Raw genomic sequence first — 23,556 nt, forward strand, 5'->3', positions numbered from 1 at the left:
GGGGGAGCGAGTCGATGCTGGTGCGGGTGCGGGTGTGGGTGCCGGTGCAGCGCGAGCTGCAGCTCTATGCTAGCTATGCCAAGATGCGATGGGGACGCCTTAGACAAAGTAACTCGGCGCGCCGGCCCTCCGCATGGCCGGATTCCTGTTGTCGGTCTGGTTCTCGATCGCGGCCTCGTAGACCTTGAACGAAGTCTTCCCATTGCTGTCGACCTGCATGATGGACGCCGAGTTGCCGCACCGGTAGCAGTAGTTGGGCGCGGACCAGACGGTGACGAGCGCATCGTCAAACATGTGCTTGTAGCCCTCTTGCACGAGCTGGTGCGCGCGCGCAATCAAATTCAGGTTGTTCACGTGGTTGAACTCGTGCGTCACCTTGGCGCCGAAGAGCCAGCCCGCGCCTCGCGGCGAGACACCCCAGGTCTCGACGTCGTCTGGATCGGACCACATGAGGTCTGCCGTTAGCTGTCACCATGATACGCAAAGCTCAGCCGCCAGTTGCACTCACCACAAAACGGTCCCTCGTGCGGCACCTCCTGCGCGCGCGATATCGTGCGCACCTGGTCGAGCGTGCGGATATCCGGCGACAGGCCGCCGTGCACACACAGAATGCTCGAGTCGATGATGGCGGCGAGGTTCAGGCTGTCAAAGACGTTGCAGCACGCTCGCCACACACTCGGGTTTCCGTACTTGTTCATGCACTCGTCGTAGAAGCCGTACACCTGCGTGATCTGCCGGCTCTCGTGGTTGCCGCGCAGTAGCGTGATGCGGTCCGGATACCGCGCTTTGAGCGCGAAGAGTAACGACAGCGTCTCCAGTGAGTAGTATCCGCGGTCCACGTAGTCGCCCTGGGGATGTCAGCTAGCCGTCACCGTTAACCGAGCTGGGTGAGAGCCTCCCAGAGACTCTCGCTCAGCATGGCGTTGCCCACTCACCATAAAGATGTACTGCGTCTCCGGTGCTTCTCCTCCTTGCCGGAAGATCTCAAGAACATCCCAGAACTGTCCGTGGATGTCACCGCACACGGTTACTGGGCTCTGGACGAGGTGCACGTTGCTCTCCTCGAGCAGCAGGTCCCCGACGCGCTGGCATAACGCCTTCATCTGGCGTTCTGGCAGATGGCGACATTTTCGGAGCTGCGGATGTTGTCAGCTCCTGTCACCTGCTTTCTTGCTTCTTGAGCTACGGCAGCTGCGGTCCGCATGGCCAAATAGCCTTTGCCGTGCGTCTCCGGCTCCCGGTTCACGACCGCGAATCTCAACACGGCCCTAGACACACCCCACATGAGGCACGCGCTCCATGTTTGACGCCCATGCTTTGGAGCCGGTCCGCGGGTCGTGTGATACCGAGGAGCACACTAGTGAGTGCCTCTGGGGCACTGCTAAATGCCCTGCGCTGCTGTGAGAGCGACACTCACTCGCTCGATCCACTTGTCGGGGTCCGACTGATCATAGTCAATCGTCATCTCGAGCGGCGGTAAAAGGTGCGTGGGGTGGGTCCTGGGGCTGATAAGAGGCGCTGGAGGTCGGTACGGGGGTCGTTCTTGTGCGTTTAAGCGTCTAAAACGGTTTTCTAGTGGTTTTCTGTTTCAACGTCTATACCGGGAAGACGGACTCGACGGCGTCAGCGTCGTCGGCGATGGGTGGATTGAGTGGCTCGGCAGGATTACTCAGTGGTCCGCTGGCGACCCAAAGCACTGGACCAAAGCAAGGACTGAGAATGGGTTGGTGTAATGATTGAGTCACGTGGTCTGAATGACGTGTAGACCGCGGAGGTCGCTCACCACCTCGGCACCGTTGACTGGGGGCGCTGTCTCGGATCTTTAGCCGGGTATGCCGGGGGGAAGGCTCGCATCTCGCTGTTGATATCGCTCGCCCCCTGCCCCTCTCCCTGCTCTCTCCTCGCGCTCTGCGCTCGCTGATAACAGCGCTGCCCCTAGTTATCCCTAAGCGTAAGCCGCGATCGATAAGCCATGCCCGATCCATCGCCAAGAACCCCGCCCCCGGCATCCCCTTCAGAGCACGACCAAGACCACGACCCGGACTCACCACACAACGACACCTCTGGCACCAACAATGCGTCTGGCAAGAAGCGCAAGCTCAGCTCGGGGCGCACATCACAGGCCTGCAGTGCGTAGCGGATCCACGTTCGTCCGAGGGGGCATGAAACTGACAACGCCGCAGCACGATGCCGCTCCCTCAAAATGAAATGTATCGGGGCTAACGACCCACCGTGAGTTTCCATCGCACACGACCATGGCACATCGCTGACAGCCACAGATGTCGTCGTTGTCGACGTACTGGAGCGAGCTGCGACTTCATCCCCCGAGCCAATGCTGCGCGGCCGTGGTCTCCAGGGCCGTACCCGTCGCACACCTGTACCGAGCTGTGGCGCAGCCAGGTCACGCAACGCTTGAAGCAACTTGAGGCTGCCAACGCCCGCTTTGAGGCTCTCTTCCAGCAGCTGGCCAAGAATGGCACCATCTCTGGTGTCCAACTGGGTCCTACGCCGACTGATACGACGGACCCGCCTTCCCTGCCTTCTCTCGGGCTCATCCGCGAGGAAGGCGATGGCCGCACCGAGGGCGAGTACCAGGGAGTCCTCCAGGCCATCGAGAGGCTCAAGGACGAGCTCCCCGCGCACATCGCTGCGGATGAGGCATGGTCGCCCGGAGTTGTCTGCCCTATCTGGGAGTCGTGAGTTGTCTGGCCTCGGATTCCAACTGACCGTGCAGCTTCCGATCACACATGCCTGGACTACACTTCTTCTCAGGCCAAGTGTCGTTCGTGCACCCCACTCCACTTCTGGCCGTTGCCATCCTCTATGTCGGAGCTGCGCACATTCCAAGCGCCGACCTGGCGCGGCACCAGCCTGTCTACTTCAAGGCTTTCACCCGAGCTGTCGGCACGCTGGCCGTCCCCGACTGTCCTATTCGCGGGACATGCATTCTCGGGGAAGACGGTCCGGTCAGCGCCAAGTTTGACGACGTTCTGGCGATTATTCTCGTCGGTCTTCTTGCGGTCGGCTGGGTCGACACGCTGGGCATGTGGGTCAACACTGCTTATCGACTTCTGCTGGACGGCACAGCTGAGGAGCGAGGGCGTCGGCAGTCTGAGTGGCGTGGGCTCTGGGAAGGCCTAAGGGTAAGCTTGCAAGTACTTGTTGCCCAGCTGACAGCAGACTATTGAACTCGAGCACTCCTCGCTGCATCTCATCTGTCCGGCCCTACCGCGTTCGCCTCCCGACCCTCCTTTCTCCCCTGCCCGCTCGGGTTCGCCAACGATGAACGCAGGTGCGCCGATCGGTGAACTGCTTGAGATCATGCAGCGCCGCATGCCGCGGTTCGTGGGTCGCGGTCTGCCCACAGTATGGGAGACGGTGTGTCTGAACAACGATCCCAAGCAGCGACACATCACGGCGGAGCCGGACGACATGGCTGCCATCAGGTCGTGGGCCATTGAGATCGATACCTGGTACTCGCGTTGCGCAGCGGACACGACGAACGCGTCGCTCTATGTGCGCTCAATCATCTTGCTGAACTATCACCTGCACAAGCTGTTCGTGTTCAGCATTTTCTTCCCCCTTCTCGGCGTCGCCGCAACCGGTGCATCAGAGCGCGAGCCTCTACTCGAGTCGTCCCGCGTCGTACTCAAGATCGAAGCCAGCGGCTTCGAAGTCTGGTCATCCTGGGACCTCGTCATCATCACGAACGCGTCCCTGATCCTGCTGCAGGCGTGGGCTTCGGGCGCCGCAGACCAGGAGGACCTGAATCTCATCCAGAACCACCTAAACCTCCTCACGTGCACCCAGCAGGCGGCGCCTAGCCTCCGCCACATGCTCGCATCCCGCCTCGAGACAACCCTGCAGGAGGTGCGCACACCCGTCCGTGCCACTGTGCCCCTGCCTGCGACCAGTCCGCAGGAGACCAACGCCGCCATGAACTCCATGGTCAGCACCTGGTCGCATATCGGCCAACACCGCGAGGACCAGGAGCGCGGACAGGCGTACCCGCCTCGCCCGACGACGGTTTTCATGCCGCAAGCGCCCGATCTCGGTGGTCTCATCCCCGACCTGCCGCCTTTCGACCTGAGCGACCCCACAGCCTTGACAGACTGGCCACCCTTCTTGCTCAACTTCTTCGGCGACCAGAATGCCGCCGGACCGCAACCTCCACCTACCGCCGCCGGCCCACAGCCGCAGCAGATGGCGTTCCAGCCTCCTCCGCAGCAGCCACACCATGCCCCGCCGCACCATCAGCCTCACCCTCAGCATGCGCCGCATCCCCAGTAGAGCTCCGGGAACGCCTTGTTACTGAGAAACCTGCCTCCATCCTTTTGTATCGAGTAAACAATTTACAGCGCCGGCCTCGTTGTATATGCATGTCGTTGGGAAGTTTGAGTGTCCTCCCCCTTCAGCAGCATCGGCTCAGACTGCCACAGGTCATTGATGGCGCAAACGGGGCCAACTGCCTGAGCAATGAACAATTGATACCGCCTGCCGCCAAGTCCACCCACCTCATAACGTTGAGGCAACCATCACTCCTCTCACCGTTTGAGCCGCACGCTCACATTCTCCATCCACTTCTTCGCAGTTCGAAAACAAAAACGAGAGATTACATCCAGGGGGAATCGAACCCCCACCGCATCGAATCCACGTGGCAACGATGCATGATACCATTTCACCATAGATGTCACGTGCAACCTCACTAACCGCAGAACCAACGCGAAGTTGGCGCCGCGCTTGTTAGATGTCTTCCCTTGCGAGCGCCTATGTACCCCCACTGGCGAATTGGAACGCGCGATTTTCTCCTCTGCCGACTCCTGTGCATCGCTCAACCGAGCACCACTACCTTTGTCAGCGTTTCAAGCATCGTCTTGGCTATATGCAATGTAGGATATCCCTCTCTGTCACCGTTTTGAGGGCACAGACGACCTGGGTGGCGATCTCAATGCCGCGGAGGCAAAAGTGTCGCGGTGGAGGCCGGCTGGGCCGTGGAGGCAGGCGACAGCGTCTCGTTGCCAACATGGACATGACGCGTCACTTTCTGCCAACTCAACAACAACAAGCACCGGCACCATGGTTCGCTCAACTACGATCTTTAGAATCAGCGACGGACTCCCGCTCGCCGCGAGCGTGGACGATGAGACTGTAAGTGTTCCCGGCTGAGCTTATGGGAAGGACCTGTACGATGTGGCTGAGGGAGAGAGGACGGACATGTGCTCGGTGGCCATCGCGGACGTGCGACCGACTGCGCATGCACTTGAAGGCCTTCCTCCACCGACCGCAGATGTTCAAATCCTCTGGTCTTGGAACTTCCAGCTGTGCGCCGCGAGTCGAAGAGCTGACGCCCAGACCGAGAAGGCACTCACCGAGTACAAGCAGCAGAGCAAGCTCATCTTCCGTCGTCTGACCCCCAACTCTGAGCCCGCTTGCTCCATTGAGTCTGGCGACTACACTCTTCAGTGAGTTCTGCTGTCTTGTTGTTATCGCTTGCGCTCCTTCGACTGGGGACAGCGACCGCTGGTGGACAGGCTAGAGAATGCCAGATAGGCAGCATGAGCCGGCGTACATGACATCGCTCAAGCTGACATCAGCTACCTCATCGTCGGTCCCGCCATCTACATGTGCATCTGCGACTCGTCGTACCCGCGCAAGCTTGCTTTCTCGTACCTGGATGAGCTGAGCAAGGAGTTCCAGCGATCTTACGGCGACAAGATCGACAGCGCGCAGCGACCGTATGCTTTCATGGGCTTTGGTGAGTGCTGACACAATTGTATTCGCCTTCCCTGCGGAAAGCAGCATACCGCGGCTGTGCAGTGCGAAGATGAGCTTCCGCGAAGAGACCATTGAGCTGACTCCCAGACACCTTCATCTCCAAGACGACCCGACTGTACAAGGACTCAAGATCGTTGACGAACGGACAGCAGCAGGGCGCGACGCAGCTGGACCAGCTGAACGAGAACCTCAAGGACGTGACGCGCATCATGACCAAGAACATGGAGGACCTGCTGTGGCGTGGTGACTCGCTTGACCGTGAGTAGTGCTGACCGGCGTGAAGCCCGAGATGGGACCGGCGTGGAGAGAGAGCTAGCCAGGGTGTGGTTATAACCGGAGCTAGGGTTTCCGCAGCCGTCAACAAGACCACTACGCGCTACGCCAGCGCGGAGGCTTACGGCGCCACTGACTGCATTCTTCCACGTCGCTGCACCGTCCTCAGCTAAGGTGGCGATGTAGTCGAAAGCTGACTCCAGGCATGTCTACGCTGTCGACGTCGCTCCGCTCCGAGTCGGCCAAGTACAGGAAAGCGGCGCGGCAAATCAACATCGACCTCCTGATCCGAAAGTGGGCGCCCGTCGGCGGTCTCATCTTCTTCATCACCCTCTTCATCTGGTGGCGCTTCTTCTAAGTCAGCGCGCGAGCCCACCAGCACTGTTTCCATACACTCCCTGCCGTATTACATACACCCCGACCCACCCCACCCCACTTCACCAGCTACCGGTGAACCTACGACTTTATACCTTATACACTGGCGTCCGCGGACGCGAGTATGCATCGACATGATATCATCTGTATACAAAGGAAGAGGTGAAGGTGGGACAAATCGGAAATCGGGAGAGATCAAGGTATAACGAGAGATGGGCGGTAGAGAATGGCGGGGGAATGGGTGCGGCGAGCGAGGCCGCGCAGAATTCTAGCTACTCCTAGTCGGTCAACATGTGCACGAGGCGTGCCCGTGTGCGCTTCCACTGCAGCGCAAGGTTGCGCCTCATGCTTCCGCGCATGAGGCTGATGACGATGGCGGCGACGAGCACGATGCCGCCCGTCGCGAGGGCGGCGCGGCGGACGGCCGTGATCAGCGCCCACACAACGCGCATAGTGAGGCCGCGCCGGCGGCTGTTCCGCGTCCGCACCGTCGTGCTCGGAGCCGAGCGCCAGCGGTCCCGCTCCGACTGGAACTCGGCCTCCTCGAGCTCGTCATCTGCGTTCGTCCAGAACCAGCTCTTACGCCGGTCCTGCCGCCGCAGTACGACGGCCTGTGAGCGCTCAAGCGCACTCATCCGCTCGTGCAGCGCCTGCAGCGACGTTTGGATCTGCTGCAGCGTCGCAGGCAGATTCAGGGGCGCATGCGAGAAGGTCGACGCTGATGCCGGGCGCGGGAAGGGCGACTGCGACACATACGGCGATCGGAACTCGGCAGCCGACCCGCTCCGGTACTCCGGGATCATGGGCGGAACGCTCCCTCTCCCGAAGCCAAAGTCCGGCGTGCCGAAGTCGCGGCTGATGAACTGCGCCGAGGGCGGTGGGGGCTGGCTCGGGTGCGGGCCCTGCATGTTCGGTGGATTCGTGGGAGACTGTTCCGGCACGAATTCGAGACCGCCGCCTACTCCGCCGGGCCCGGGAGCTCCTGGTCTGCGGGGGTTCGCTGGTGTGATGCCGGACAGGATGGATTGCGGACGAGAAGGGAGGAACTGCTGTGAAGGTGCGGCAAAGCCTTCAGACGCAGGGGCGGAGTATGGGCTGTTGACAAGAGATCGGTGCGAGGGATTCAGTGCCGAGGGCGGGATGATATTGGGCGCTACGTCGGGTGCCGGCAACGACGGATCGGGCGGCGGGTACCGCTGCTGCGATGGGCCCTCGTCCGTGCCGTCCATTCCTGGCAGGTCGTCCTCGTCCTGACCTGGTGGCAGCGAGGCACGTGAGGAGTGGAACGACGAAGTTGAAGACGCGCGCGACAGCGGCCTCTCGGGGGCCATTGACTCTAGCTCGATGATGTAGCGTCGCGCTTCCGGAGCACGGTCTTTGAATCGCTCAAGAACCTATGCGTCAACCTCTCATCGCTTACGTCAATCATACCTTTTGAAGTGTCGAGACGTAAAGTCGCTTCGCATCCTTCTGGTCTACTCCTTTCTGCTTATTCCAGGAATCCCTGCTCCGGTTAGCCAACGCGTCATTGCATGGTCGTGTGATAACTCACCACTTCGCCCGGCCCAGCATGTCAAGCATACCGGGTCTTGGAACTGCAATGTCGCCATCGGTGGCTGTGACGTTAGCTATCGTCCCCATTCTACTAAGAAGCTACTCACCTTGCTTGTAGAGCGAGTACAGCTGGAGCTTTTCTTCATAGCTCGTCTGCACTGGCCCGCTCTTGGGAAGGCTTAGGGTCAGCCGGAACACAAGAAGTTAGGTCTCACCTTTGAACGAGGTCTACGGCGCGATGAAATTGACTGGAGAGATCAGTCTCCATTGTGCGCCCGAGTTCAACACGTCAAACTTACGCGTCTAGAGGTGGCGAGGGCGCCATGATGGCGAACAGAGTGTTTGAAGGATCAGGTTAGGACGCGTTGTAGTATCTTGTCGCCGGCTACGAAGCATTGCCGTAGCCCAGGCTGGCTGACGGGACCAAAGCACCGTCATGACGCCACACGTGGAGACCGCACGACGTTACGTAACCTCCACACCACTAAAGGTTTTTCCATTCCAAAAGTTGATGAGCGTCACTCACCACCCGCTCTACAACAACACCTCGAGCGTCGACAGCGCCTGCACACCACCCACACGCCAGACGGCCAAGCTGCCCGGTCGCTTGAGGACCTGAGGTTCTCCTTTGTATAATTATCTTTACCAAAACTCGAAAACTACAACAAAAATGGACATTGCGCACCCCTTCACCTCGGAGGTGACCTCCCTGTCCTTCTCCTTCCTGTCGTCCGACGACATCCGTTCCATCTCCGTCAAGAAGATCGACAACCCCGTCCTTCTCGACAATCTTAACCTCGCCACCAATGGTGGTCTCTACGACCCCAAGCTCGGTCCGATGACCGCTCGCGACATGTGCGAGACCTGTGGACAGTCGTACTTCGCGTGCCCCGGACACTACGGTCATATCGAGCTCCCCTCTCCCGTCTTCCACCCGCTCTTCATGAACCAGTGCTACAACCTTCTCCGTGCGACGTGTCTTTACTGTCATCACTTCAAGATGCCTGAGCTCATTCTCCGGAGATACATCGCTCGTCTGAGGCTGCTGGATGCTGGATGTCTTGAGGAGGCTCACACGGTCGCAAATTTCCACCCGGTCACAAAGGACGCACCTAAGGATGGCGACACCCAGGAGGACATGGACGCCGGTGTTGCTGGCGAGACCGCCGCTGAGTTCATCCAGCGCATGGACGAGTACGTTCGCCAGGTGCTCAAGCACAGGAAGCGCAAGCATGAGCGTGACAACTACAAGGATGGTCTTGTCTTCGAGGAGCGCAAGCGTGTCCTGAACGAGTTTGGCAAGAAGCTCTGGGCCAAATGCAGCCACTGCCAGGCTTACGGCAACACTTTCCGCAAGGAGAAGACGATCAAGATCATCGAGTACGACCTCAGTCCCAAGCAGAAGCTCGCCAACTCGACGATGGGCCTTAAGAAGCCCCACGCCAGCTTCTCCTCCCGATCAATCAAGAAGCCCAAGAAGGGCAAGGAGGAGGAGGACGAGGGAATTGAGGCCAGCTCGGCCTCTAGCGGAAGCGAGGCTGAGGACGAGGGCATGGACGTCGACGAGGTTGAGGCCGAGGAGGAGGAGAGCGAGGAGGAGGACGAGGGACTTACGGCTGGCCCCGCCCGAACTGCTAGCGGACAGGTGAAGGGCGCTCGTGGACGAAATGAGCGTGTCATGGCCGCCGCCGAGGTTCGAAGCCACCTCCGGAGACTCTTCCAGAAGGAGGCCGAGGCTTGCTCGCTCCTTTACGGTCGCCACGGCGGTCCCCAGGCCAAGTCTGGACACATCCCTCCCCCTCCTATTGCGGACATGTTCTTCATGGACGTGGTTCCGGTCCCCCCGACTCGTTTCCGCCCTCCTGCAAAGATGGGCGACGACCTGTTCGAGAACTCGCAGAACACCCTGCTCACCGCCATTATCAACACCTGTGAGCGCATCTACACGGTGAACCAGACGCTCCGCGACTTTGAGCGCCAGGACAAGAGCGAGGCTGTCATGGAGGCCCTGAAGAACCTCGACAAGACGCGGTCTTTCGAGATTCTCCTTGAGTCTCTGATCCGCCTGCAGCACGACGTCAACTCGTTCATGGACAGCACCAAGAACCCGGCCGTGATGAAGCAGGGCAAGCTCCCCCCGCAGGGTGTCAAGCAGCTGCTCGAGAAGAAGGAGGGTCTCTTCCGTAAGCACATGATGGGTAAGCGTGTCAACTACGCTGCGCGATCAGTCATCTCGCCCGACATCAACATCGAGACGAACGAGATCGGTATCCCGCCTGTCTTCGCCAAGAAGCTCACCTATCCCGAGCCTGTTACGCCGCAGAACGTTCACGAGATGCGCCAGCTTGTCATCAACGGCCCCAAGGTTCACCCTGGTGCCGCTCTCGTCCAGAACGAGGACGGTTCGCAGATCTCGCTTGACCGCACCACTCTTGAGCAGCGTACCGCCATCGCCAACCAGCTCCTTACGCCCCAGAACGACGCCTGGGCTGGATCCTCTGGTGGCCCCGCTGCGCGCAACAAGAAGGTGTACCGCCACATCCGCGACGGTGACATTGTCATTCTCAACCGTCAGCCTACGCTCCACAAGCCTTCCATGATGTGCCACCGCGTCAAGGTCCTGCACGGCGAGAAGACGATCCGCATGCATTACGCGAACTGTAACTCGTACAACGCCGACTTCGACGGAGACGAGATGAACATCCATTTCCCTCAGAACGAGACGGCTCGTGCTGAGGCTCAGATGATCGCCAACACCGACAACCAGTACCTCGTCCCGACATCTGGTAACCCGCTCCGTGGTCTTATCCAGGACCACGTCGTCGCCGGTGTGTGGATGTGCAACAAGTCGTCGTTCTTCACCCGCGACGAGTACTACCAGCTCATCTACGGCGCTCTCCGCACCGAGAACAACTACAGCGGTGGCGGTCGCATCATCACCCTTCCTCCTGCTATCATCAAGCCCCGCCCGATGTGGACGGGTAAGCAGATCATGTCCACCATCCTGGTGAACCTGACGCCTGCCAACGCTAAGGGTCTGAACCTTACCTCCAAGAACAAGGTCCAGAACAAGCTCTGGCAGCGTGATGACTCGAAGGACGAGAACATGTCTGAGGAGAACGTCATCTTCCTCGACGGCCACCTCATCCTCGGTGTTCTCGACAAGTCGCAGTACGGTGCTTCAGCCTACGGTCTCGTGCACTCGGTACACGAGCTCTACGGCCCGTACATTGCGAACCGTCTGCTCGCGGTGCTCTCTCGTCTCCTGACGAAGTACCTCCAGCACACTGGTTTCTCGTGTCGTATGGACGACCTGATCCTTTCCGAGGAGGGTGAGCGTCTTCGTAAGCAGATTCTCGACGACGCCAACGAGGACGGTATGCGCACTGCTCTCCAGTTCGTCGGTCTCCCGCACGACGGTGACATCCACAACCCCGAGCTTCAGCAGAACCTCAAGATCCGTCTCGAGGAGATTCTGCGTGACGACAACCTCATGGCTGGTCTCGACGCCAAGATGCAGATGGCGTTCAACAAGACGACGTCCAAGATCAACAACGACGTCCTCCCGGCTCACCTCGTCCGCCCTTTCCCGGACAACAATATGCAAATGATGACCATCTCCGGAGCCAAGGGTTCCAAGGTCAACGCCTCGCAGATTTCGACGCTGCTCGGTCAGCAGGCGCTCGAGGGTCGTCGTGTGCCGACCATGGTTTCGGGTAAGACTCTCCCAGCCTTCAAGGCGTTCGACACCCAGGCGCGTGCCGGTGGATACGTCGCGAACCGTTTCCTTACGGGTATCCGTCCCCAGGAGTACTACTTCCATTGGTAAGCTGACTAGCGGCCCGCAACAAGCTGACATCCAGCATGGCCGGTCGTGAAGGTCTCATTGACACTGCCGTCAAGACTGCCCGTTCCGGATACCTGCAGCGCTGTCTGATCAAGCACCTCGAGGGTGTCAAGGTGCACTACGACCACACTGTTCGAGACTCGGACTCGTCCGTCCTGCAGTTCCTCTACGGTGAGGACTCGATCGACGTGACCAAGTCGAAGCACTTGCAGCAATTCGACTTTGCCGCACGCAACCACGACTCGATGGTGACGCGCTACGACCCGGAGGGCATCAAGGGCAAGGTGATCATGGACGAGGCGGTCGAGTACACGAAGAAGGCGCTGAAGAAGCCGGGCAAGTACGAGCCGGCGATGAGCGTGTTCAGCCCGAGCCGATACCTCGGCTCCATGTCTGAGGCGTACGTGCGCAAGCTGAACGACTACATCAAGACGAACCAGAAGGGCCTCATTGCCCGCAAGGGCGGTGCCGACGCCCAGACGCCCTCGGCCATCACCGCGCACAAGGTGCCGGAGAAGGCGTTCATGCAGCTCGCGCGTGTGCGCTACATGCGCTCGCTCGTGGAGCCGGGAGAGGCCGTCGGTCTCCTCGCGTCGCAGGGTGTCGGAGAGCCGTCTACGCAGATGACGCTGAACACCTTCCATTTGGCCGGTCACGGTGCCGCCAACGTCACGCTCGGTATCCCTCGTCTTCGTGAAATTGTCATGACTGCCGCCCAGAAGCCGGCGACGCCGACGATGAAGCTCCCCCTCCGCGAGGAGGTCGATGTCGCCGAGGTCGACTCGTTCGTCAAGCAGGTCTCGCGCCTGACGCTCGGCGAGGTCATTGACCGCGTCGTCGTCACGGAACAGCTGACGGGCAAGGTTGCCGCGAACAACGACACGCGCAAGCGCAAGTACACTGTTCTGCTCGAGTTCTACCCCGCCAAGGAGTACGAGGAGGAGTACCAGATCACCAAGGCGCAGCTGCACGAGTCGCTGGTGTCGAGCTTTGCGCTCCGCCTGCGCAAGGAGATTGTCACCGAGACGCGCCTGATGGAGAAGTCGCGCCAGCAGGACGAGACGGTCGGCAAGGGTCTCAAGATGAAGGCGGACGAGCTGGACGAGTCTGGCCCCGTGCGTCGCGGGCGCGACGCCGAGCTTGACGACGACGACGAGGACGCCGGCCAGCTCAAACGCCAGGCCCAGGCCCGGCAGCACGAGTACGAGGACGACGAGGCTGCGAACAACAACGCCATGGACCTCGAGGACATGATCGAGGCCGAGGCCATTAGCGAGGACGAGGACAGCGACGACGACGAGGGCGCCAACGCCGCTGCGCGCTCCGCCCACGCGGCGACGAATGCGCGCTCCGACGCGCTCGCCGACGCCTTCGCGACTGCGTCGCGCTTCGGCGAGAACTTCTCCTTCGACACGAAGCACGGCAAGAGCGCGCAGTTCGAGCTCGAGTTCCCGGGCGACATGCCCAAGCTCCTCCTCGTCGACCTGATCGAGCGCACCTGCCGCGCGTCGGTCGTGCACGAGATCGACAACATTGGTCGCTGTCTCAAGGACTTCAACGATAAGGGCGAGTTCACGCGCTCCATGACCACCGAGGGCTCCAACCTCAAGGGCATGTGGGAGCTGGCCGACGAGCTCATCGACCTCGACAAGCTCGGGTCCAACGACGTCTACGCCATCCTCCGCACGTATGGTGTCGAGGCCGCCCGTCGCAGCATCATCAATGAGATGAGCTCCATCTTCGGCGCATACGGTATCGGCGTCGACTACCGCCATCTCACGGTCATTGCCGACTACATGACCCACCACGGCGGGTACCGCCCCTTCAACCGTACCGGTATCGCGAGCAAGAGCTCGCCCCTCCTCAAGGCGTCGTTCGAGACCACCGTCGCGTTCCTCTCCGAGGCGACGCTGCATGGTGACTTTGACGACCTCACGTCCCCCGCCGCCAAGATTGTCATGGGCAAGCCGTCCGGAAGCGGAACGGGCGCCTTTGACATTCGCGCTCCTCGTCGCGTGGGTGCATGAGTATGAGTAGTAGATGTGTAGATGAGTGAGATAGGGAGTAGAGATATCACAAGACCGCATTTTCTTTTAGGCAAGATACATTTGGCATTGCATGCAATTGTTTAGAGTTTCAACGTTGGCGCGGAGTCGTCTCGCGGCCCTCTAACTTGGACAAGAACGAGACTGGGACCGGGCAATGCTATGAAGGGGGGCAACGGGGTACAGAATGGTTGCAATGAGACGTATGCTAGTGAACGAAACCAAGAATCAAAGTGTCCAGCACTGCGGATCTCAGAAGAACGACCGACACTACTGATCAGAGAATGGCGAGGCGCCGAACGGGCTCGCCTCCTGCGGTCGCGAGAGGGTCGAGCTCCTGCTGCGCGGCACGGGCGGGCGAGGAGGGGACATCACCGACGCGCGCCTGCTAGGCGGGGGCGGAGGCGCCTTCCTGGCTACGCTGCCTGCGCGGCTGCGCGACGTGGGCGTCGGTGCCGGCGCAGAGGCGAGAGAGGTGCTCTGCCCGTCGTCGATAATGTCAAGCGAGTCGCTGTCGCTCTCCCCGCCGCTGATGTCGCTTCTGACACTGCGGTTGCTAGAATCGGGAACCCCAAGGTGTGTGTGGTTCCGCAAGTGGGAGAAGCTGCCCGGTCGGGACGGGAGCGCAGGGCGATCGGGGATGTACTCTTCCGTGAACGCCTTGGGGAAGAGGCCGGTCATGCCGTCCGCCTCGCCAATGAGCCAGTCCGCGCTCACCTCGGAGCGCACCTCGACGATTTGCCCGCGGCGCAGCGGCAGCTCGTCCGCCTCCAGTCCCTCAAAGTCGAAGAGCACCTTGACAAAGGTGCCCGGCGTTGAGGGCGTTGTGAGCGCTCGCCGCCGACCAGCCCCGTTCGTCGTCGTAAGGATTTCAGCAGCGACACTGTGGCTCCGCTGACGGCTCTTCGGCGGAGAGGGAGTGCGCGCAGGCGGGTCGTACCGCGAGTCCTCGTCGTCAGTCGCCAGCGACACCGCACGCCGCTCTTCCTCGTCCATGTTCGCGTACTTCTTCTCGCTGCGTCCGAACAGGCGCTGCGATGGGCGGTACGACGCCGTCTTGCTCGCGGCGCTGCTCGCGACCGATGCGGCAGCCTTGCCTCCCTTCATGCCCTTGTTTCCAATGTTGCCGAGAGAGGACATGATCGAGATGCGCTTGCGGGACGCACTGTCCGAGCGCGCGCGGTTCATCTCGGGCCGCTCCTTCTTCGGGGTCTCGTCCTCGTCCGAGTCCTTCCTCTTCGGTGTCGCCGCCGCTGAACGACCAGAGGCGGACGCAGATGACTTAGCTCGCGGCCGCGTCACCGGGCGGGAGGACGTGGACGCGGCCGGCGCCTCGTACGACGTCGGGAACTCCGAGAGCAGGTCCTCCAGGACAGACTTGCAGCGCGTGAAGTAATCGAGCTCAGCGTCGAGCAAAGCAGCGAGGGCGTGGAACTGCATCTCCTGCTCCTCCTTGATCGCCTGCATGCGCAGCTTGGTCTCGTCGGCCGCCTCGTCCAGGCGCTCCTGGGCCAGTTCGACCTCCTGCTCAATCGCCGGGTTGTCCCTCTTGCTCGTTCGCTGTCGCGTCAGGCTCGCGTCCAACGTCAGTCGTCGCGAGTCCATCTTCTTTCGGTACGTCCGGTACTCGTTCACGCAGTTCAGCGCTTTCTCTGCCGGTTAGCTGCGCCTAGAGTGCCTGTAGCTCACCAGTGTTCATAACGTAGTGCTCATACAGCCGCGCGCTAAACTCGTCCTGGTACTCGGCAAGCTTGCACCGGGCTTCGCCGTACTTTACGAGGCCGTCGCCTGATTGTCAGCACTACTCAGTCAGCATCACGTACCTAGAGCGCCACCGGCGTCGTTGCCGTAGTCCATCATGACCAGGCCGAGCGCCTCAGATAGCCGCATCTTCTCCTTGCCATTCTCGCCCGACGGATAAGGGTCAGGGTTGGCCTTGAGCTTGACGCTGTCCTCGTAGAAGGCGTTCGACGTCGTATGCAGCCTGAGTCGTCGTCAGCTTTGCCACCAGCAATGCGATAAGCTTACCTCTCGACACCGACGCACAGCGGCTCGAGCTCGGCCTCGAACTCCTCAAACTCCTCTGAGAATTTTGTCTTTTCCGTCGACGAGAAGACCTTGATCTGTCAGCGTGCCGGACGGGCTGTGATGGAAATACCTTCTCGTTGGTCCACTGGGTGACCTTGTTGAACTGGATGTCAGCTGCGGCATGCGAGGATATAGCGCACCTGTTTGAACGCTTTGCGCTGCATTGTCGCACAAAAGCGGGTGGGGAAGGTAAAGGTGGAGAGATGAGAGATGCAATGTCGAGGAAGGCAGTAAAGGGGGGTTTGGACTGGATGATCTCTAGCTTGCCGGATGTTCGCCCCGGCTGGCTCATACGGGCTGGCGCGATGGCACCATGGACGTTGGAAGGCAGGGGTCGAAGGGCTCAGGGACGGCAATGGCCTGATCTCTGGGTTCACGCTGTCGTGTTCTGGGCGGCTTTGGGCTGGTCCACTGGCGCGTCTCGGGACCTGGCATCCGCCGCGACCTCTGGCCATCTTGGGCAACCGTATCGCTCGGGGGCCTCGGGCGCCGCGCCTGGCCACCGCGCGGCTCATTTCAAAGCGTCCACGTCCCTGCATCCCTCATGCCCCCCCGCTCTTGGCTGTTCACATCCAGCCTGGTCGCGTGGTCCTGTTTCACCTCGCCCTCTCTGCGGTTGCCGCACGGGACCTAATTTCTGCTCCCCACCTGTCTCAGCCGTATCACTCACTGTCGAGTTCAGGTACGTCACCAGCCCTCCAGGTCGACCGGCACGGCTCCGGTTCAACGCGGCAGATCAATGAATGAACACACCTCCATCGCCGCGTCAACCTTAGTCGATTAACATTGTTATCGCCATGAACGGCGCCCCCGTCCACACGACCACCCCACCGCAAGACGTCTCAAGTCTCTCCTATCTCGTCGTCTCAGGCGGTACCGGTGCAAACTCGTTTGCGTCAGCGTTCGGTCCTTCACCCGCCTTTGTGCTTCCAGTCTCTGATGATGGAGGTTCCTCGGCTGAGATTCTGCGGTGCTTCGGCGGTCCGTCCATTGGTGATATTCGTGTGTGGCAAACTGCAATCTACTCAGAGCTCACCACTTCCAGGCTCCCGTCTGATCCGTCTCATTCCAGTGCCAACGACTCTCGTAACGAAGGAGGACCGCGAGTTACAGGCTATCTACAACTTGATGGCCCACCGCTTCCCTGCAGACGTTTCTGAGAAGATCGTGCGAAATATCTGGGAGGAAGTCGTTGAGGGAAGAGGGGATTTGTGGAATGGCATCGGCGAGGATAAGAAGGAGTGCATCAGAGGTGAGCTGTCTCATGGCCAGCCGTAGCTAATAACAGCCTTCCTCGTCCACTTCCAGACTCTCAACCTCAGACGAGCCCACAAACGCTTCTCCTTCAGGAACTTCAGTATCGGAAACGGCTTCCTCACCGGTGCTCGAGATCTATTCAGCAACCTCCCCAGTGCCATCTTCTTGTTCAAATCTGTGGCAGGAGTGAATGTGAGCTTTAGCAAACTCCAGCAGCTAACATCAGTCCGGAGCTCAGGTCATCCCCGTCATCAATACGAACCGTGAGCCAGTAATGTTTTGACCTCAACTGACAAGACAGAGACGGTGACGATAGCAGTTCAGCTTGTGAGCTAACGTGGGAGTACCTTGTAGCTGACGATAGGAAAACCAAACGCAGATCATCGGACAGTGCAACATCTCCCACCCAGCCCCAGCGCAAGAGCACGCTGCAGTATCCATTCCAGGGATCCGTGATATCCCGCTCGCGCAACGTTCTCGTCACCTCCGACATGGTCTGCGACGAGACTCACGGACATTCGACACGGCTGACAGCGCGCGCGTCACCCCAGAGCGAGGGCGCACTCCACTGCCAGGAGTCGACGCCGATGATGATGGGCTGCTCGGCAACATTGCGTACACGAAGGGCCAGAAGGAAGAGCCTTTGGAGGCGCGGATAGAGCGTCTGTTCTACATCAACCTGTATGGACAGGAGATCTTCCCCGAGCCGAACAACGACTTCTTCGACGCGATCGACAAACGCGATATTCTGGTGTACTCGTGCGGCTCGCTGTGGACGAGCATCATCCCATGCCTCGCGCTGCGTAGCGTCGCGACGGCGCTCGCGCAGTCCAAGTCGCTCAAAGCCAAAGTCATGCTGCGTAAGCTATTTGGGCGGTCTGATCAGCTGACAACAGTGAATTCTGTGAATGACCGTGAGACGCCGGACTACACGGCAATGGACTACATAGATACGGTGGCCAACATCCTGCGCCACTATGACGTTCCGCCACCCCTGCAGACGAGCCCCGACGACGTGATCCCGTGGGAGACGGCGAGCTTTATCACGCACGTCGCGTATCTTGAGGGCGCCGAGGTGCCTGTTGACGAGGCAGCTATACAGGTGGGTAGCAACGGCTCCGAAGGCGATGCGGATGCTGACGTTCAGGCACGCGGCATCTCCGTCGTGCGCATCCCGCGACGTGTGCATGAAACGGCGCCGGGAGCGGTGCCGATGTTCTCGGAGAAGACAGTAGAGTGGGCGATGGCGCAGGTGGTAGCGACGCTATGAAGCATAGAGTACATACATGCATGAACAATTGGACAATGGAGCTTCTCTCCACCTCGGTACTCGCGCGAGTCTGGGGCGGCAGAGGGCGAGGCCCCGCGGCCTCCACCGTAATTTATTTCCGTCCGCTTCTATATGCTGTTGTTGCAACCACCATCTGCGTCATCAAGCACCAATCATCCATGGACGCGATCCGGCTCCCGATCCAGCCGACGGGGGCGCAGCTGAGTGAGCACGTTGCGGCGCTGGACCTGCTGGCCGCGCGGCTCGATGCTCTCGCGTCCCGCCAAGCCTGGCCAGCGCTCGTCCCCTTCAACTCCAAGGCGAGCTTCCCCGGCTCCATCATCAATACGAACAGCGTCAAGATCGCTACGGGTCCGGACAGCTGGGCAGAGATGCCTCCAGCGCATGCGGCGGAGTATGTACGTCGGCGGAAGAATGGTAAGCTCAACCGTTGGCGCATAGCTAATGACAGCTCTGCTTGAGGACCACGCCCGAATGACGGAGGGTCAGGCGCCGAACGCGGCCCAGCCGCCGCTACCTCCGCACCGCTCGCTGAAGACGAAGGACGTGCGCTTCTCCCCCGTTCTCCGGAGGCCAGAGGACAACCCGGCGCAGCCCGTTGCGCAACAGGTCGCCGAGCAACAGCCGAAGGAAGGTCAATTTGCGCTCCGCGGCCCGAACGGCGAGGAGCAGGAGGTGCCCGCCAGCTTGCAGAGCCTTGTCGACCTCGTCGGCGAGCACTTGGCTGACAAGCTGCACCTGCCCGGCGACGAGACCGTCAACGAGGAGGGACTCCCGATTCACGAGATCCGCGAGACGCCCGACGGACAGCTTATCGGCTCCGAGCCGATGGGTGACGGCGACGGCGAGGAGACGATCCCCGAGAAAGAGGACGACTACTGGACCCCCGAGGCGGCTGCTAGGCGTGAAGCGCTGAAGCGCCGTGTCTTTGGCTCCATGTCCGACTCCGACTCCGAGGACGAGGACGACAGCATGGATGTGGAGCCCGCTGCGGCAGAGTCTGCACCGGCACAGGAGGCGGCCAACGGTCTCGTGCCCCCCGTTGGACGGCCCAGCACGCCTCCGAACGACCCTTCCCCGATCAACGAACCCCTCTACGCCCAGCCTGCGCACCGCAGTCCCGGAAAACAGCCCAAGGGGATCCTCAAAGCTCCGAGCCGGAAGAAGAGCGTGACGTTTGACTCCTCCGTCCCTCTTCCTCCGGACAGTCCGCCAGCAAAGCCAGGACAAGAGAGGATCAGCATTGCGCAGAAGCCTGTCCCGATTCTCAACGTCCCGACACCAGGCAAGCGGGCCTTTGGCGGGCTCAAGTCTGGCTTCCTCCAGAGCGCTAACGCCGCCGCGGAGCGAGACAAGGCCGCTGCTGCGCCGACGCAGAGCAACCTCGCGCCGAGCCCGAGCGCGACCAAGCCCAACTTTGCCTCTCGCGGAGTTGTGGAGCACGCCCCAGTTCCTCCGCAGCCTCAGGAACCGCCCCCAGCATCGAAGATTCAGGAGATCGGCAGCGACGACGACGAGGACGACAGCATGGACGTGGATGAGGACAAGCCGAAGAAGAGTCTGTTCGCGCAGCGCCGGGCCGGCGCCAAGCCCGACTTCCCCTCTATTGGCAGCCAGAAGCCGATGCCGACGATGAGGAACAGCATCGTCGAGCGCGCGCCTCTGCCGCCGAGCGTTGGGGAGTTGCCTAAGAGTTCGACCTCTGCCGCTCCTGCGGACCGGACGCCTCTCGTGGTTGTCGACAACGACTCTGACACGGACGAGTACGGGGACCTGGGCGAGTTTGACGACGATGAGGAAGACGAGTACGCCCTCGACGAGGCTCTGCTGCAGCGCGAAGCAGCCCTCGCGCTGCACCGGAGCCTGCAGCGCCAGCGTCCCATCGACGAGGACGAGATCGACCCCGAAGCCGAAGGCGACGGAAACGTGTACATGGCCGTTCCCCGCGTCTCCACGATCCAAGGCGGCGAGGGCGACGAGCCCCTGCGCATCATCAACCCTACAGCCGACGACCTGGGCCAATTCCTGCGAGTCGGGAGGGAGGAGGACGGTGGCCTCGTCTTCGAGCCGCCCACTGTGCACGAGGACTCGGAGAGTGATGGCGAGGAAGAGGGCCAGGACGCAGAGGACCGCCGCCAGCGCCGCAAGCGCAGGCGGGACGTCATGGACCAGCTCCGCGCGGGCGTGTACAACCCTGACGAGCCTGTGCGGGATCCGACAAAGGCGACGCGGGACTACGAGGGCAGCTTGCCGCCGAGTGTTCAGTCCCAACCGGAGCCGCAGCCGATGCAGGACGTGGTCGAGCGCCAGCCGGCGCCGTCAGTGGCCAGCGGGGGTGTGGTTGAGCGGCCACCTGCCCTCGGAGGCGTGACTGAGCGGGCCCCGCCTGCGCCGAAACCCAAACCGAGCGCGATCGGCGGCGTCGTCGAGCGCAACACCGACACTGCGGCGCCGGAACCGCCCCAGCCGCCGAAGAAGGTGAGCCGCTTCAAGGCGGCGCGGCAGGGTATGTAGAGTCCGCATGAGAGTGCATGACCGTCGGCGTACAGAGACAGTTAGAAGGTCCAGGCCTTCCAGGCCTCGGCGTCCTGAAGCCCTTGCTTTCGAACCCTCGGCATGCGCGTGAGGCGTGATCGGGACCACGTAGAGAGTAATCTCGGCTATGTATCTGTACCTTTTCCTCGTGATCGCCGCACTCTGCTAGCTCTGCTCCGCTCTCGGCGCGGACCTGCGTGGGTGCGCCGCTGACCCTGGTTCCTCACTCACTACCGCGGCTGATGTCCCCTACTGCCATCCTCCTCCGCTTGCTCCGCTCTTGACTCCGTCTGCTGGTACCGCTATTGTTTCTCCGCCGCTCATCGCCGCACATCTTCGATTGACTACTTACGAGGGTGATTCCCACATACGTAGGGAGCTTCAGAAACGAGCGTGCATGATAAACGTAAACAGAAACATGGGAGTCGCGGTGGTTCGGAGTGCCTAGCAAAGCCCGAAGGCAGACACCGCAGAACCGCGGTGAATGAGGCATACACCGCTGGACTGGGCGGAATCCCTTGCAGCAAACACCGCACTCCGAACGCGATCTGTTGTTGACTTGTGTGCTTATTCAGCAAAGCAACAACGGGCTGCATAGTGTATCTCTGCGTAGTAAGCATGTCGCGTTTTGCCGCCTGTGCATTGCAGGAAAGCAAGAGTCAGCAAGTAGGAGGCAGATCTGGATTCCAGGTAGCGGGCAAGTGACGACATGCCCTAAGGGGAAGGACGACCCTGCACTCCTTTACGGTCTGTCAGTAAGGACGCCCAATGTCGGGAACAGATAACGATTGACGCGTGGCTATGCACCGTCTCTGCATCCCGGCATCGCTTGGCACAGCGGGGCACAGCACTCAGGCTATGCATATCGGCGCTGCCAAGGTGTCGATGAACGGGGTCCCATCTCTGCCCCGCGGTCTTGTAACGTGGCTCCAAACTCTACTCCGCCGCTGGACGGACTGACGGAGGAACGCGACAGCGGATGAGTTAGTAGCGCTGAAGCGCCGAAGCGATCCTGCCGACGCTCGCGAGGGGTCGTCATTGGCGTCATGACCCGCAAGAAACAGTCAGGCTTGTCAGGTCCGTCATCAGGACGGCCAGGTCTACGGCCAGGTCCGAGGCACGGCTTAATCAACACTTGCTCTTGGCGGCTGCGGACGCTGCCTCTGCATACCGACACTGGTCCCCGCAGCTGGTTAGGGGCGGTGGAGTGCCAGCGGCGCGGCGGCGCACGCTGGCGTCGTAATGGCCATTACACAGGCTGGATACTTGGCTGAAGTCATGGCTTGCTCATGGCTTGTCATGCATGTCATGGCTGAGTTGCAAGCTCAGGCAAGCCCGACGCCGCACGTGACGCACCGTATGTGCAACGGCAACAGCAGCAACGGCAAGTTGTGCGAGAACAAGGAGCGTCACGTCGCGCATCGCGCACATCTTGAATGCGTGTTGAGCCGAGGCAGCGAGTCAAACGGCTTTGCTTCGGTAACCGACCCGGTCTACGCATGTCTTCTTATCGCAACATGTTCTCGCAAACCGAGACGTACACGCATACGAGGCTGTCGCGGCATGCATCGACAAATCCACAACACGAAACAAGGGCCCTGTGCATGACATCCTGGCCGGCCTGACATTCAGCAAGGCATGCATTGTCATGCCATGACATGGCCGCCGGCAAGGTGATTGAGGTGAGATTGGCACAAACGGGCGCCCGCCTGCGCCGCCCGGCAGCGACGGCGGAGTCAAGCGACGCTCCCGAGTCCGTGTCCCGCGGATACGGACCCGTTGGTGGGCCCGTAGGTGGGCCCGTAGGTGGCCGGAAAGCCCGAAGCTGGGAGCCCGAGGGAGGTTCTCGGACAACCGCCAGGCCGCCAGGAATCTGTATTTACGAAAACAAAGGAAAAAAAGTTTGACCACCCTCGCTCAGTTGCCGAAGGCCAGGGATGGAAGAAGGCGGCCGGAGGCAAAGAGGCAAAGAGCTGGTCGTGCATGGGGTGATGACCTAAGCTGGCCGCTGACCGTAGGCTACAGTGGCCGCAGGGCAGGGCACGCGGCCTGAGGAAGCTTTTGGGTGCCTCGCTGAGGAGGACTTGTTTACGCAGACGGGTCAGACGGGGGAGGGGAGCTTAGGAGCCGAAGCCATGCAGAGTCTGGCCCTACCAGCTCAGCGAAGGCATTCCGGATCCGCGTCATGCCCTGAGTCTGTCGCATGATGGGCCCTGAACTGAGTAACCCGAACCTGAAAGTTGACCGATGCTGCCCGTGTTCAGGCCGCGTCAAGGCCGCCGCCTCGGACGATCCGCTGATCGTTTCATGCACCCCTCACCCTCGGGCGGCATGCCCTACCTCGGGAGTCGGGCATCGCACCACCCTCGCACTTGCAGATAGATTTCTATATAACCTCTTGGGCACACTTGGCACACACCCTGTAACTTCAGCGAACACCTTGCACATCTGCACTACCACCTTTTAACATCTTGTTCATCATTCGCGACTTCACTCACTACCTCCCGCACACCCAT

At 60.8% G+C, this 23,556-nt stretch overlaps 9 protein-coding genes and 1 non-coding gene across 10 annotated transcripts; 6 read left to right on the top strand and 4 right to left on the bottom strand.

Moving 5' to 3' along the window:
* Positions 1-99: 99 nt before the first annotated feature.
* Positions 100-1,854, bottom strand: A1Q1_07732 (uncharacterized protein; the record flags this gene model as incomplete). The annotated part of the gene is made up of 6 exons (XM_014326744.1): positions 100-455; positions 509-848; positions 936-1,136; positions 1,418-1,559; positions 1,615-1,713; positions 1,784-1,854. The coding sequence occupies 6 exons, from the start codon at positions 1,852-1,854 to the stop codon at positions 100-102; spliced, it is 1,209 nt and encodes a 402-aa protein (XP_014182219.1).
* Positions 1,855-1,972: 118 nt separating this feature from the next.
* A1Q1_07733 (uncharacterized protein) lies at positions 1,973-4,290 on the top strand (the record flags this gene model as incomplete). Its single annotated transcript, XM_014326745.1, has 5 exons — positions 1,973-2,129; positions 2,184-2,232; positions 2,280-2,696; positions 2,849-3,143; positions 3,196-4,290. 5 exons carry the CDS (start codon positions 1,973-1,975, stop codon positions 4,288-4,290), a joined length of 2,013 nt encoding a protein of 670 aa, XP_014182220.1.
* A 323-nt stretch (positions 4,291-4,613) lies between these two features.
* Positions 4,614-4,691, bottom strand: A1Q1_t161. The gene has a single exon. It is a non-coding gene; the product is annotated as a tRNA-Gly (tRNA).
* Positions 4,692-5,076: 385 nt separating this feature from the next.
* On the top strand, positions 5,077-6,041 carry A1Q1_07734 (uncharacterized protein; the record flags this gene model as incomplete). Its single annotated transcript, XM_014326746.1, has 4 exons — positions 5,077-5,148; positions 5,206-5,462; positions 5,595-5,755; positions 5,863-6,041. The coding sequence occupies 4 exons, from the start codon at positions 5,077-5,079 to the stop codon at positions 6,039-6,041; spliced, it is 669 nt and encodes a 222-aa protein (XP_014182221.1).
* Positions 6,042-6,701: 660 nt separating this feature from the next.
* A1Q1_07735 (uncharacterized protein) lies at positions 6,702-8,302 on the bottom strand (the record flags this gene model as incomplete). Its single annotated transcript, XM_014326747.1, has 6 exons — positions 6,702-7,817; positions 7,855-7,927; positions 7,976-8,039; positions 8,085-8,145; positions 8,193-8,205; positions 8,277-8,302. The coding sequence occupies 6 exons, from the start codon at positions 8,300-8,302 to the stop codon at positions 6,702-6,704; spliced, it is 1,353 nt and encodes a 450-aa protein (XP_014182222.1).
* Positions 8,303-8,647: 345 nt separating this feature from the next.
* Positions 8,648-11,806, top strand: A1Q1_07736 (uncharacterized protein; the record flags this gene model as incomplete). The annotated part of the gene is made up of 1 exon (XM_014326748.1): positions 8,648-11,806. One exon carries the CDS (start codon positions 8,648-8,650, stop codon positions 11,804-11,806), a length of 3,159 nt encoding a protein of 1,052 aa, XP_014182223.1.
* A 35-nt stretch (positions 11,807-11,841) lies between these two features.
* On the top strand, positions 11,842-13,851 carry A1Q1_07737 (DNA-directed RNA polymerase I polypeptide; the record flags this gene model as incomplete). Its single annotated transcript, XM_014326749.1, has 1 exon — positions 11,842-13,851. One exon carries the CDS (start codon positions 11,842-11,844, stop codon positions 13,849-13,851), a length of 2,010 nt encoding a protein of 669 aa, XP_014182224.1.
* Positions 13,852-14,139: 288 nt separating this feature from the next.
* A1Q1_07738 (uncharacterized protein) lies at positions 14,140-16,249 on the bottom strand (the record flags this gene model as incomplete). Its single annotated transcript, XM_014326750.1, has 5 exons — positions 14,140-15,521; positions 15,559-15,630; positions 15,693-15,853; positions 15,898-15,986; positions 16,028-16,249. 5 exons carry the CDS (start codon positions 16,247-16,249, stop codon positions 14,140-14,142), a joined length of 1,926 nt encoding a protein of 641 aa, XP_014182225.1.
* Positions 16,250-16,754: 505 nt separating this feature from the next.
* A1Q1_07739 (uncharacterized protein) lies at positions 16,755-18,484 on the top strand (the record flags this gene model as incomplete). Its single annotated transcript, XM_014326751.1, has 6 exons — positions 16,755-16,959; positions 17,003-17,209; positions 17,285-17,406; positions 17,453-17,477; positions 17,534-17,541; positions 17,594-18,484. The coding sequence occupies 6 exons, from the start codon at positions 16,755-16,757 to the stop codon at positions 18,482-18,484; spliced, it is 1,458 nt and encodes a 485-aa protein (XP_014182226.1).
* Positions 18,485-18,663: 179 nt separating this feature from the next.
* Positions 18,664-21,019, top strand: A1Q1_07740 (nuclear envelope-endoplasmic reticulum network protein; the record flags this gene model as incomplete). The annotated part of the gene is made up of 2 exons (XM_014326752.1): positions 18,664-18,903; positions 18,947-21,019. The coding sequence occupies 2 exons, from the start codon at positions 18,664-18,666 to the stop codon at positions 21,017-21,019; spliced, it is 2,313 nt and encodes a 770-aa protein (XP_014182227.1).
* Between the last annotated feature and the right edge of the window lie 2,537 nt (positions 21,020-23,556).

This window comes from Trichosporon asahii (genome assembly GCF_000293215.1).
Source record: "Trichosporon asahii var. asahii CBS 2479 unplaced genomic scaffold scaffold00017, whole genome shotgun sequence".
Classification (NCBI taxonomy): Eukaryota; Fungi; Basidiomycota; class Tremellomycetes; order Trichosporonales; family Trichosporonaceae; genus Trichosporon; species Trichosporon asahii.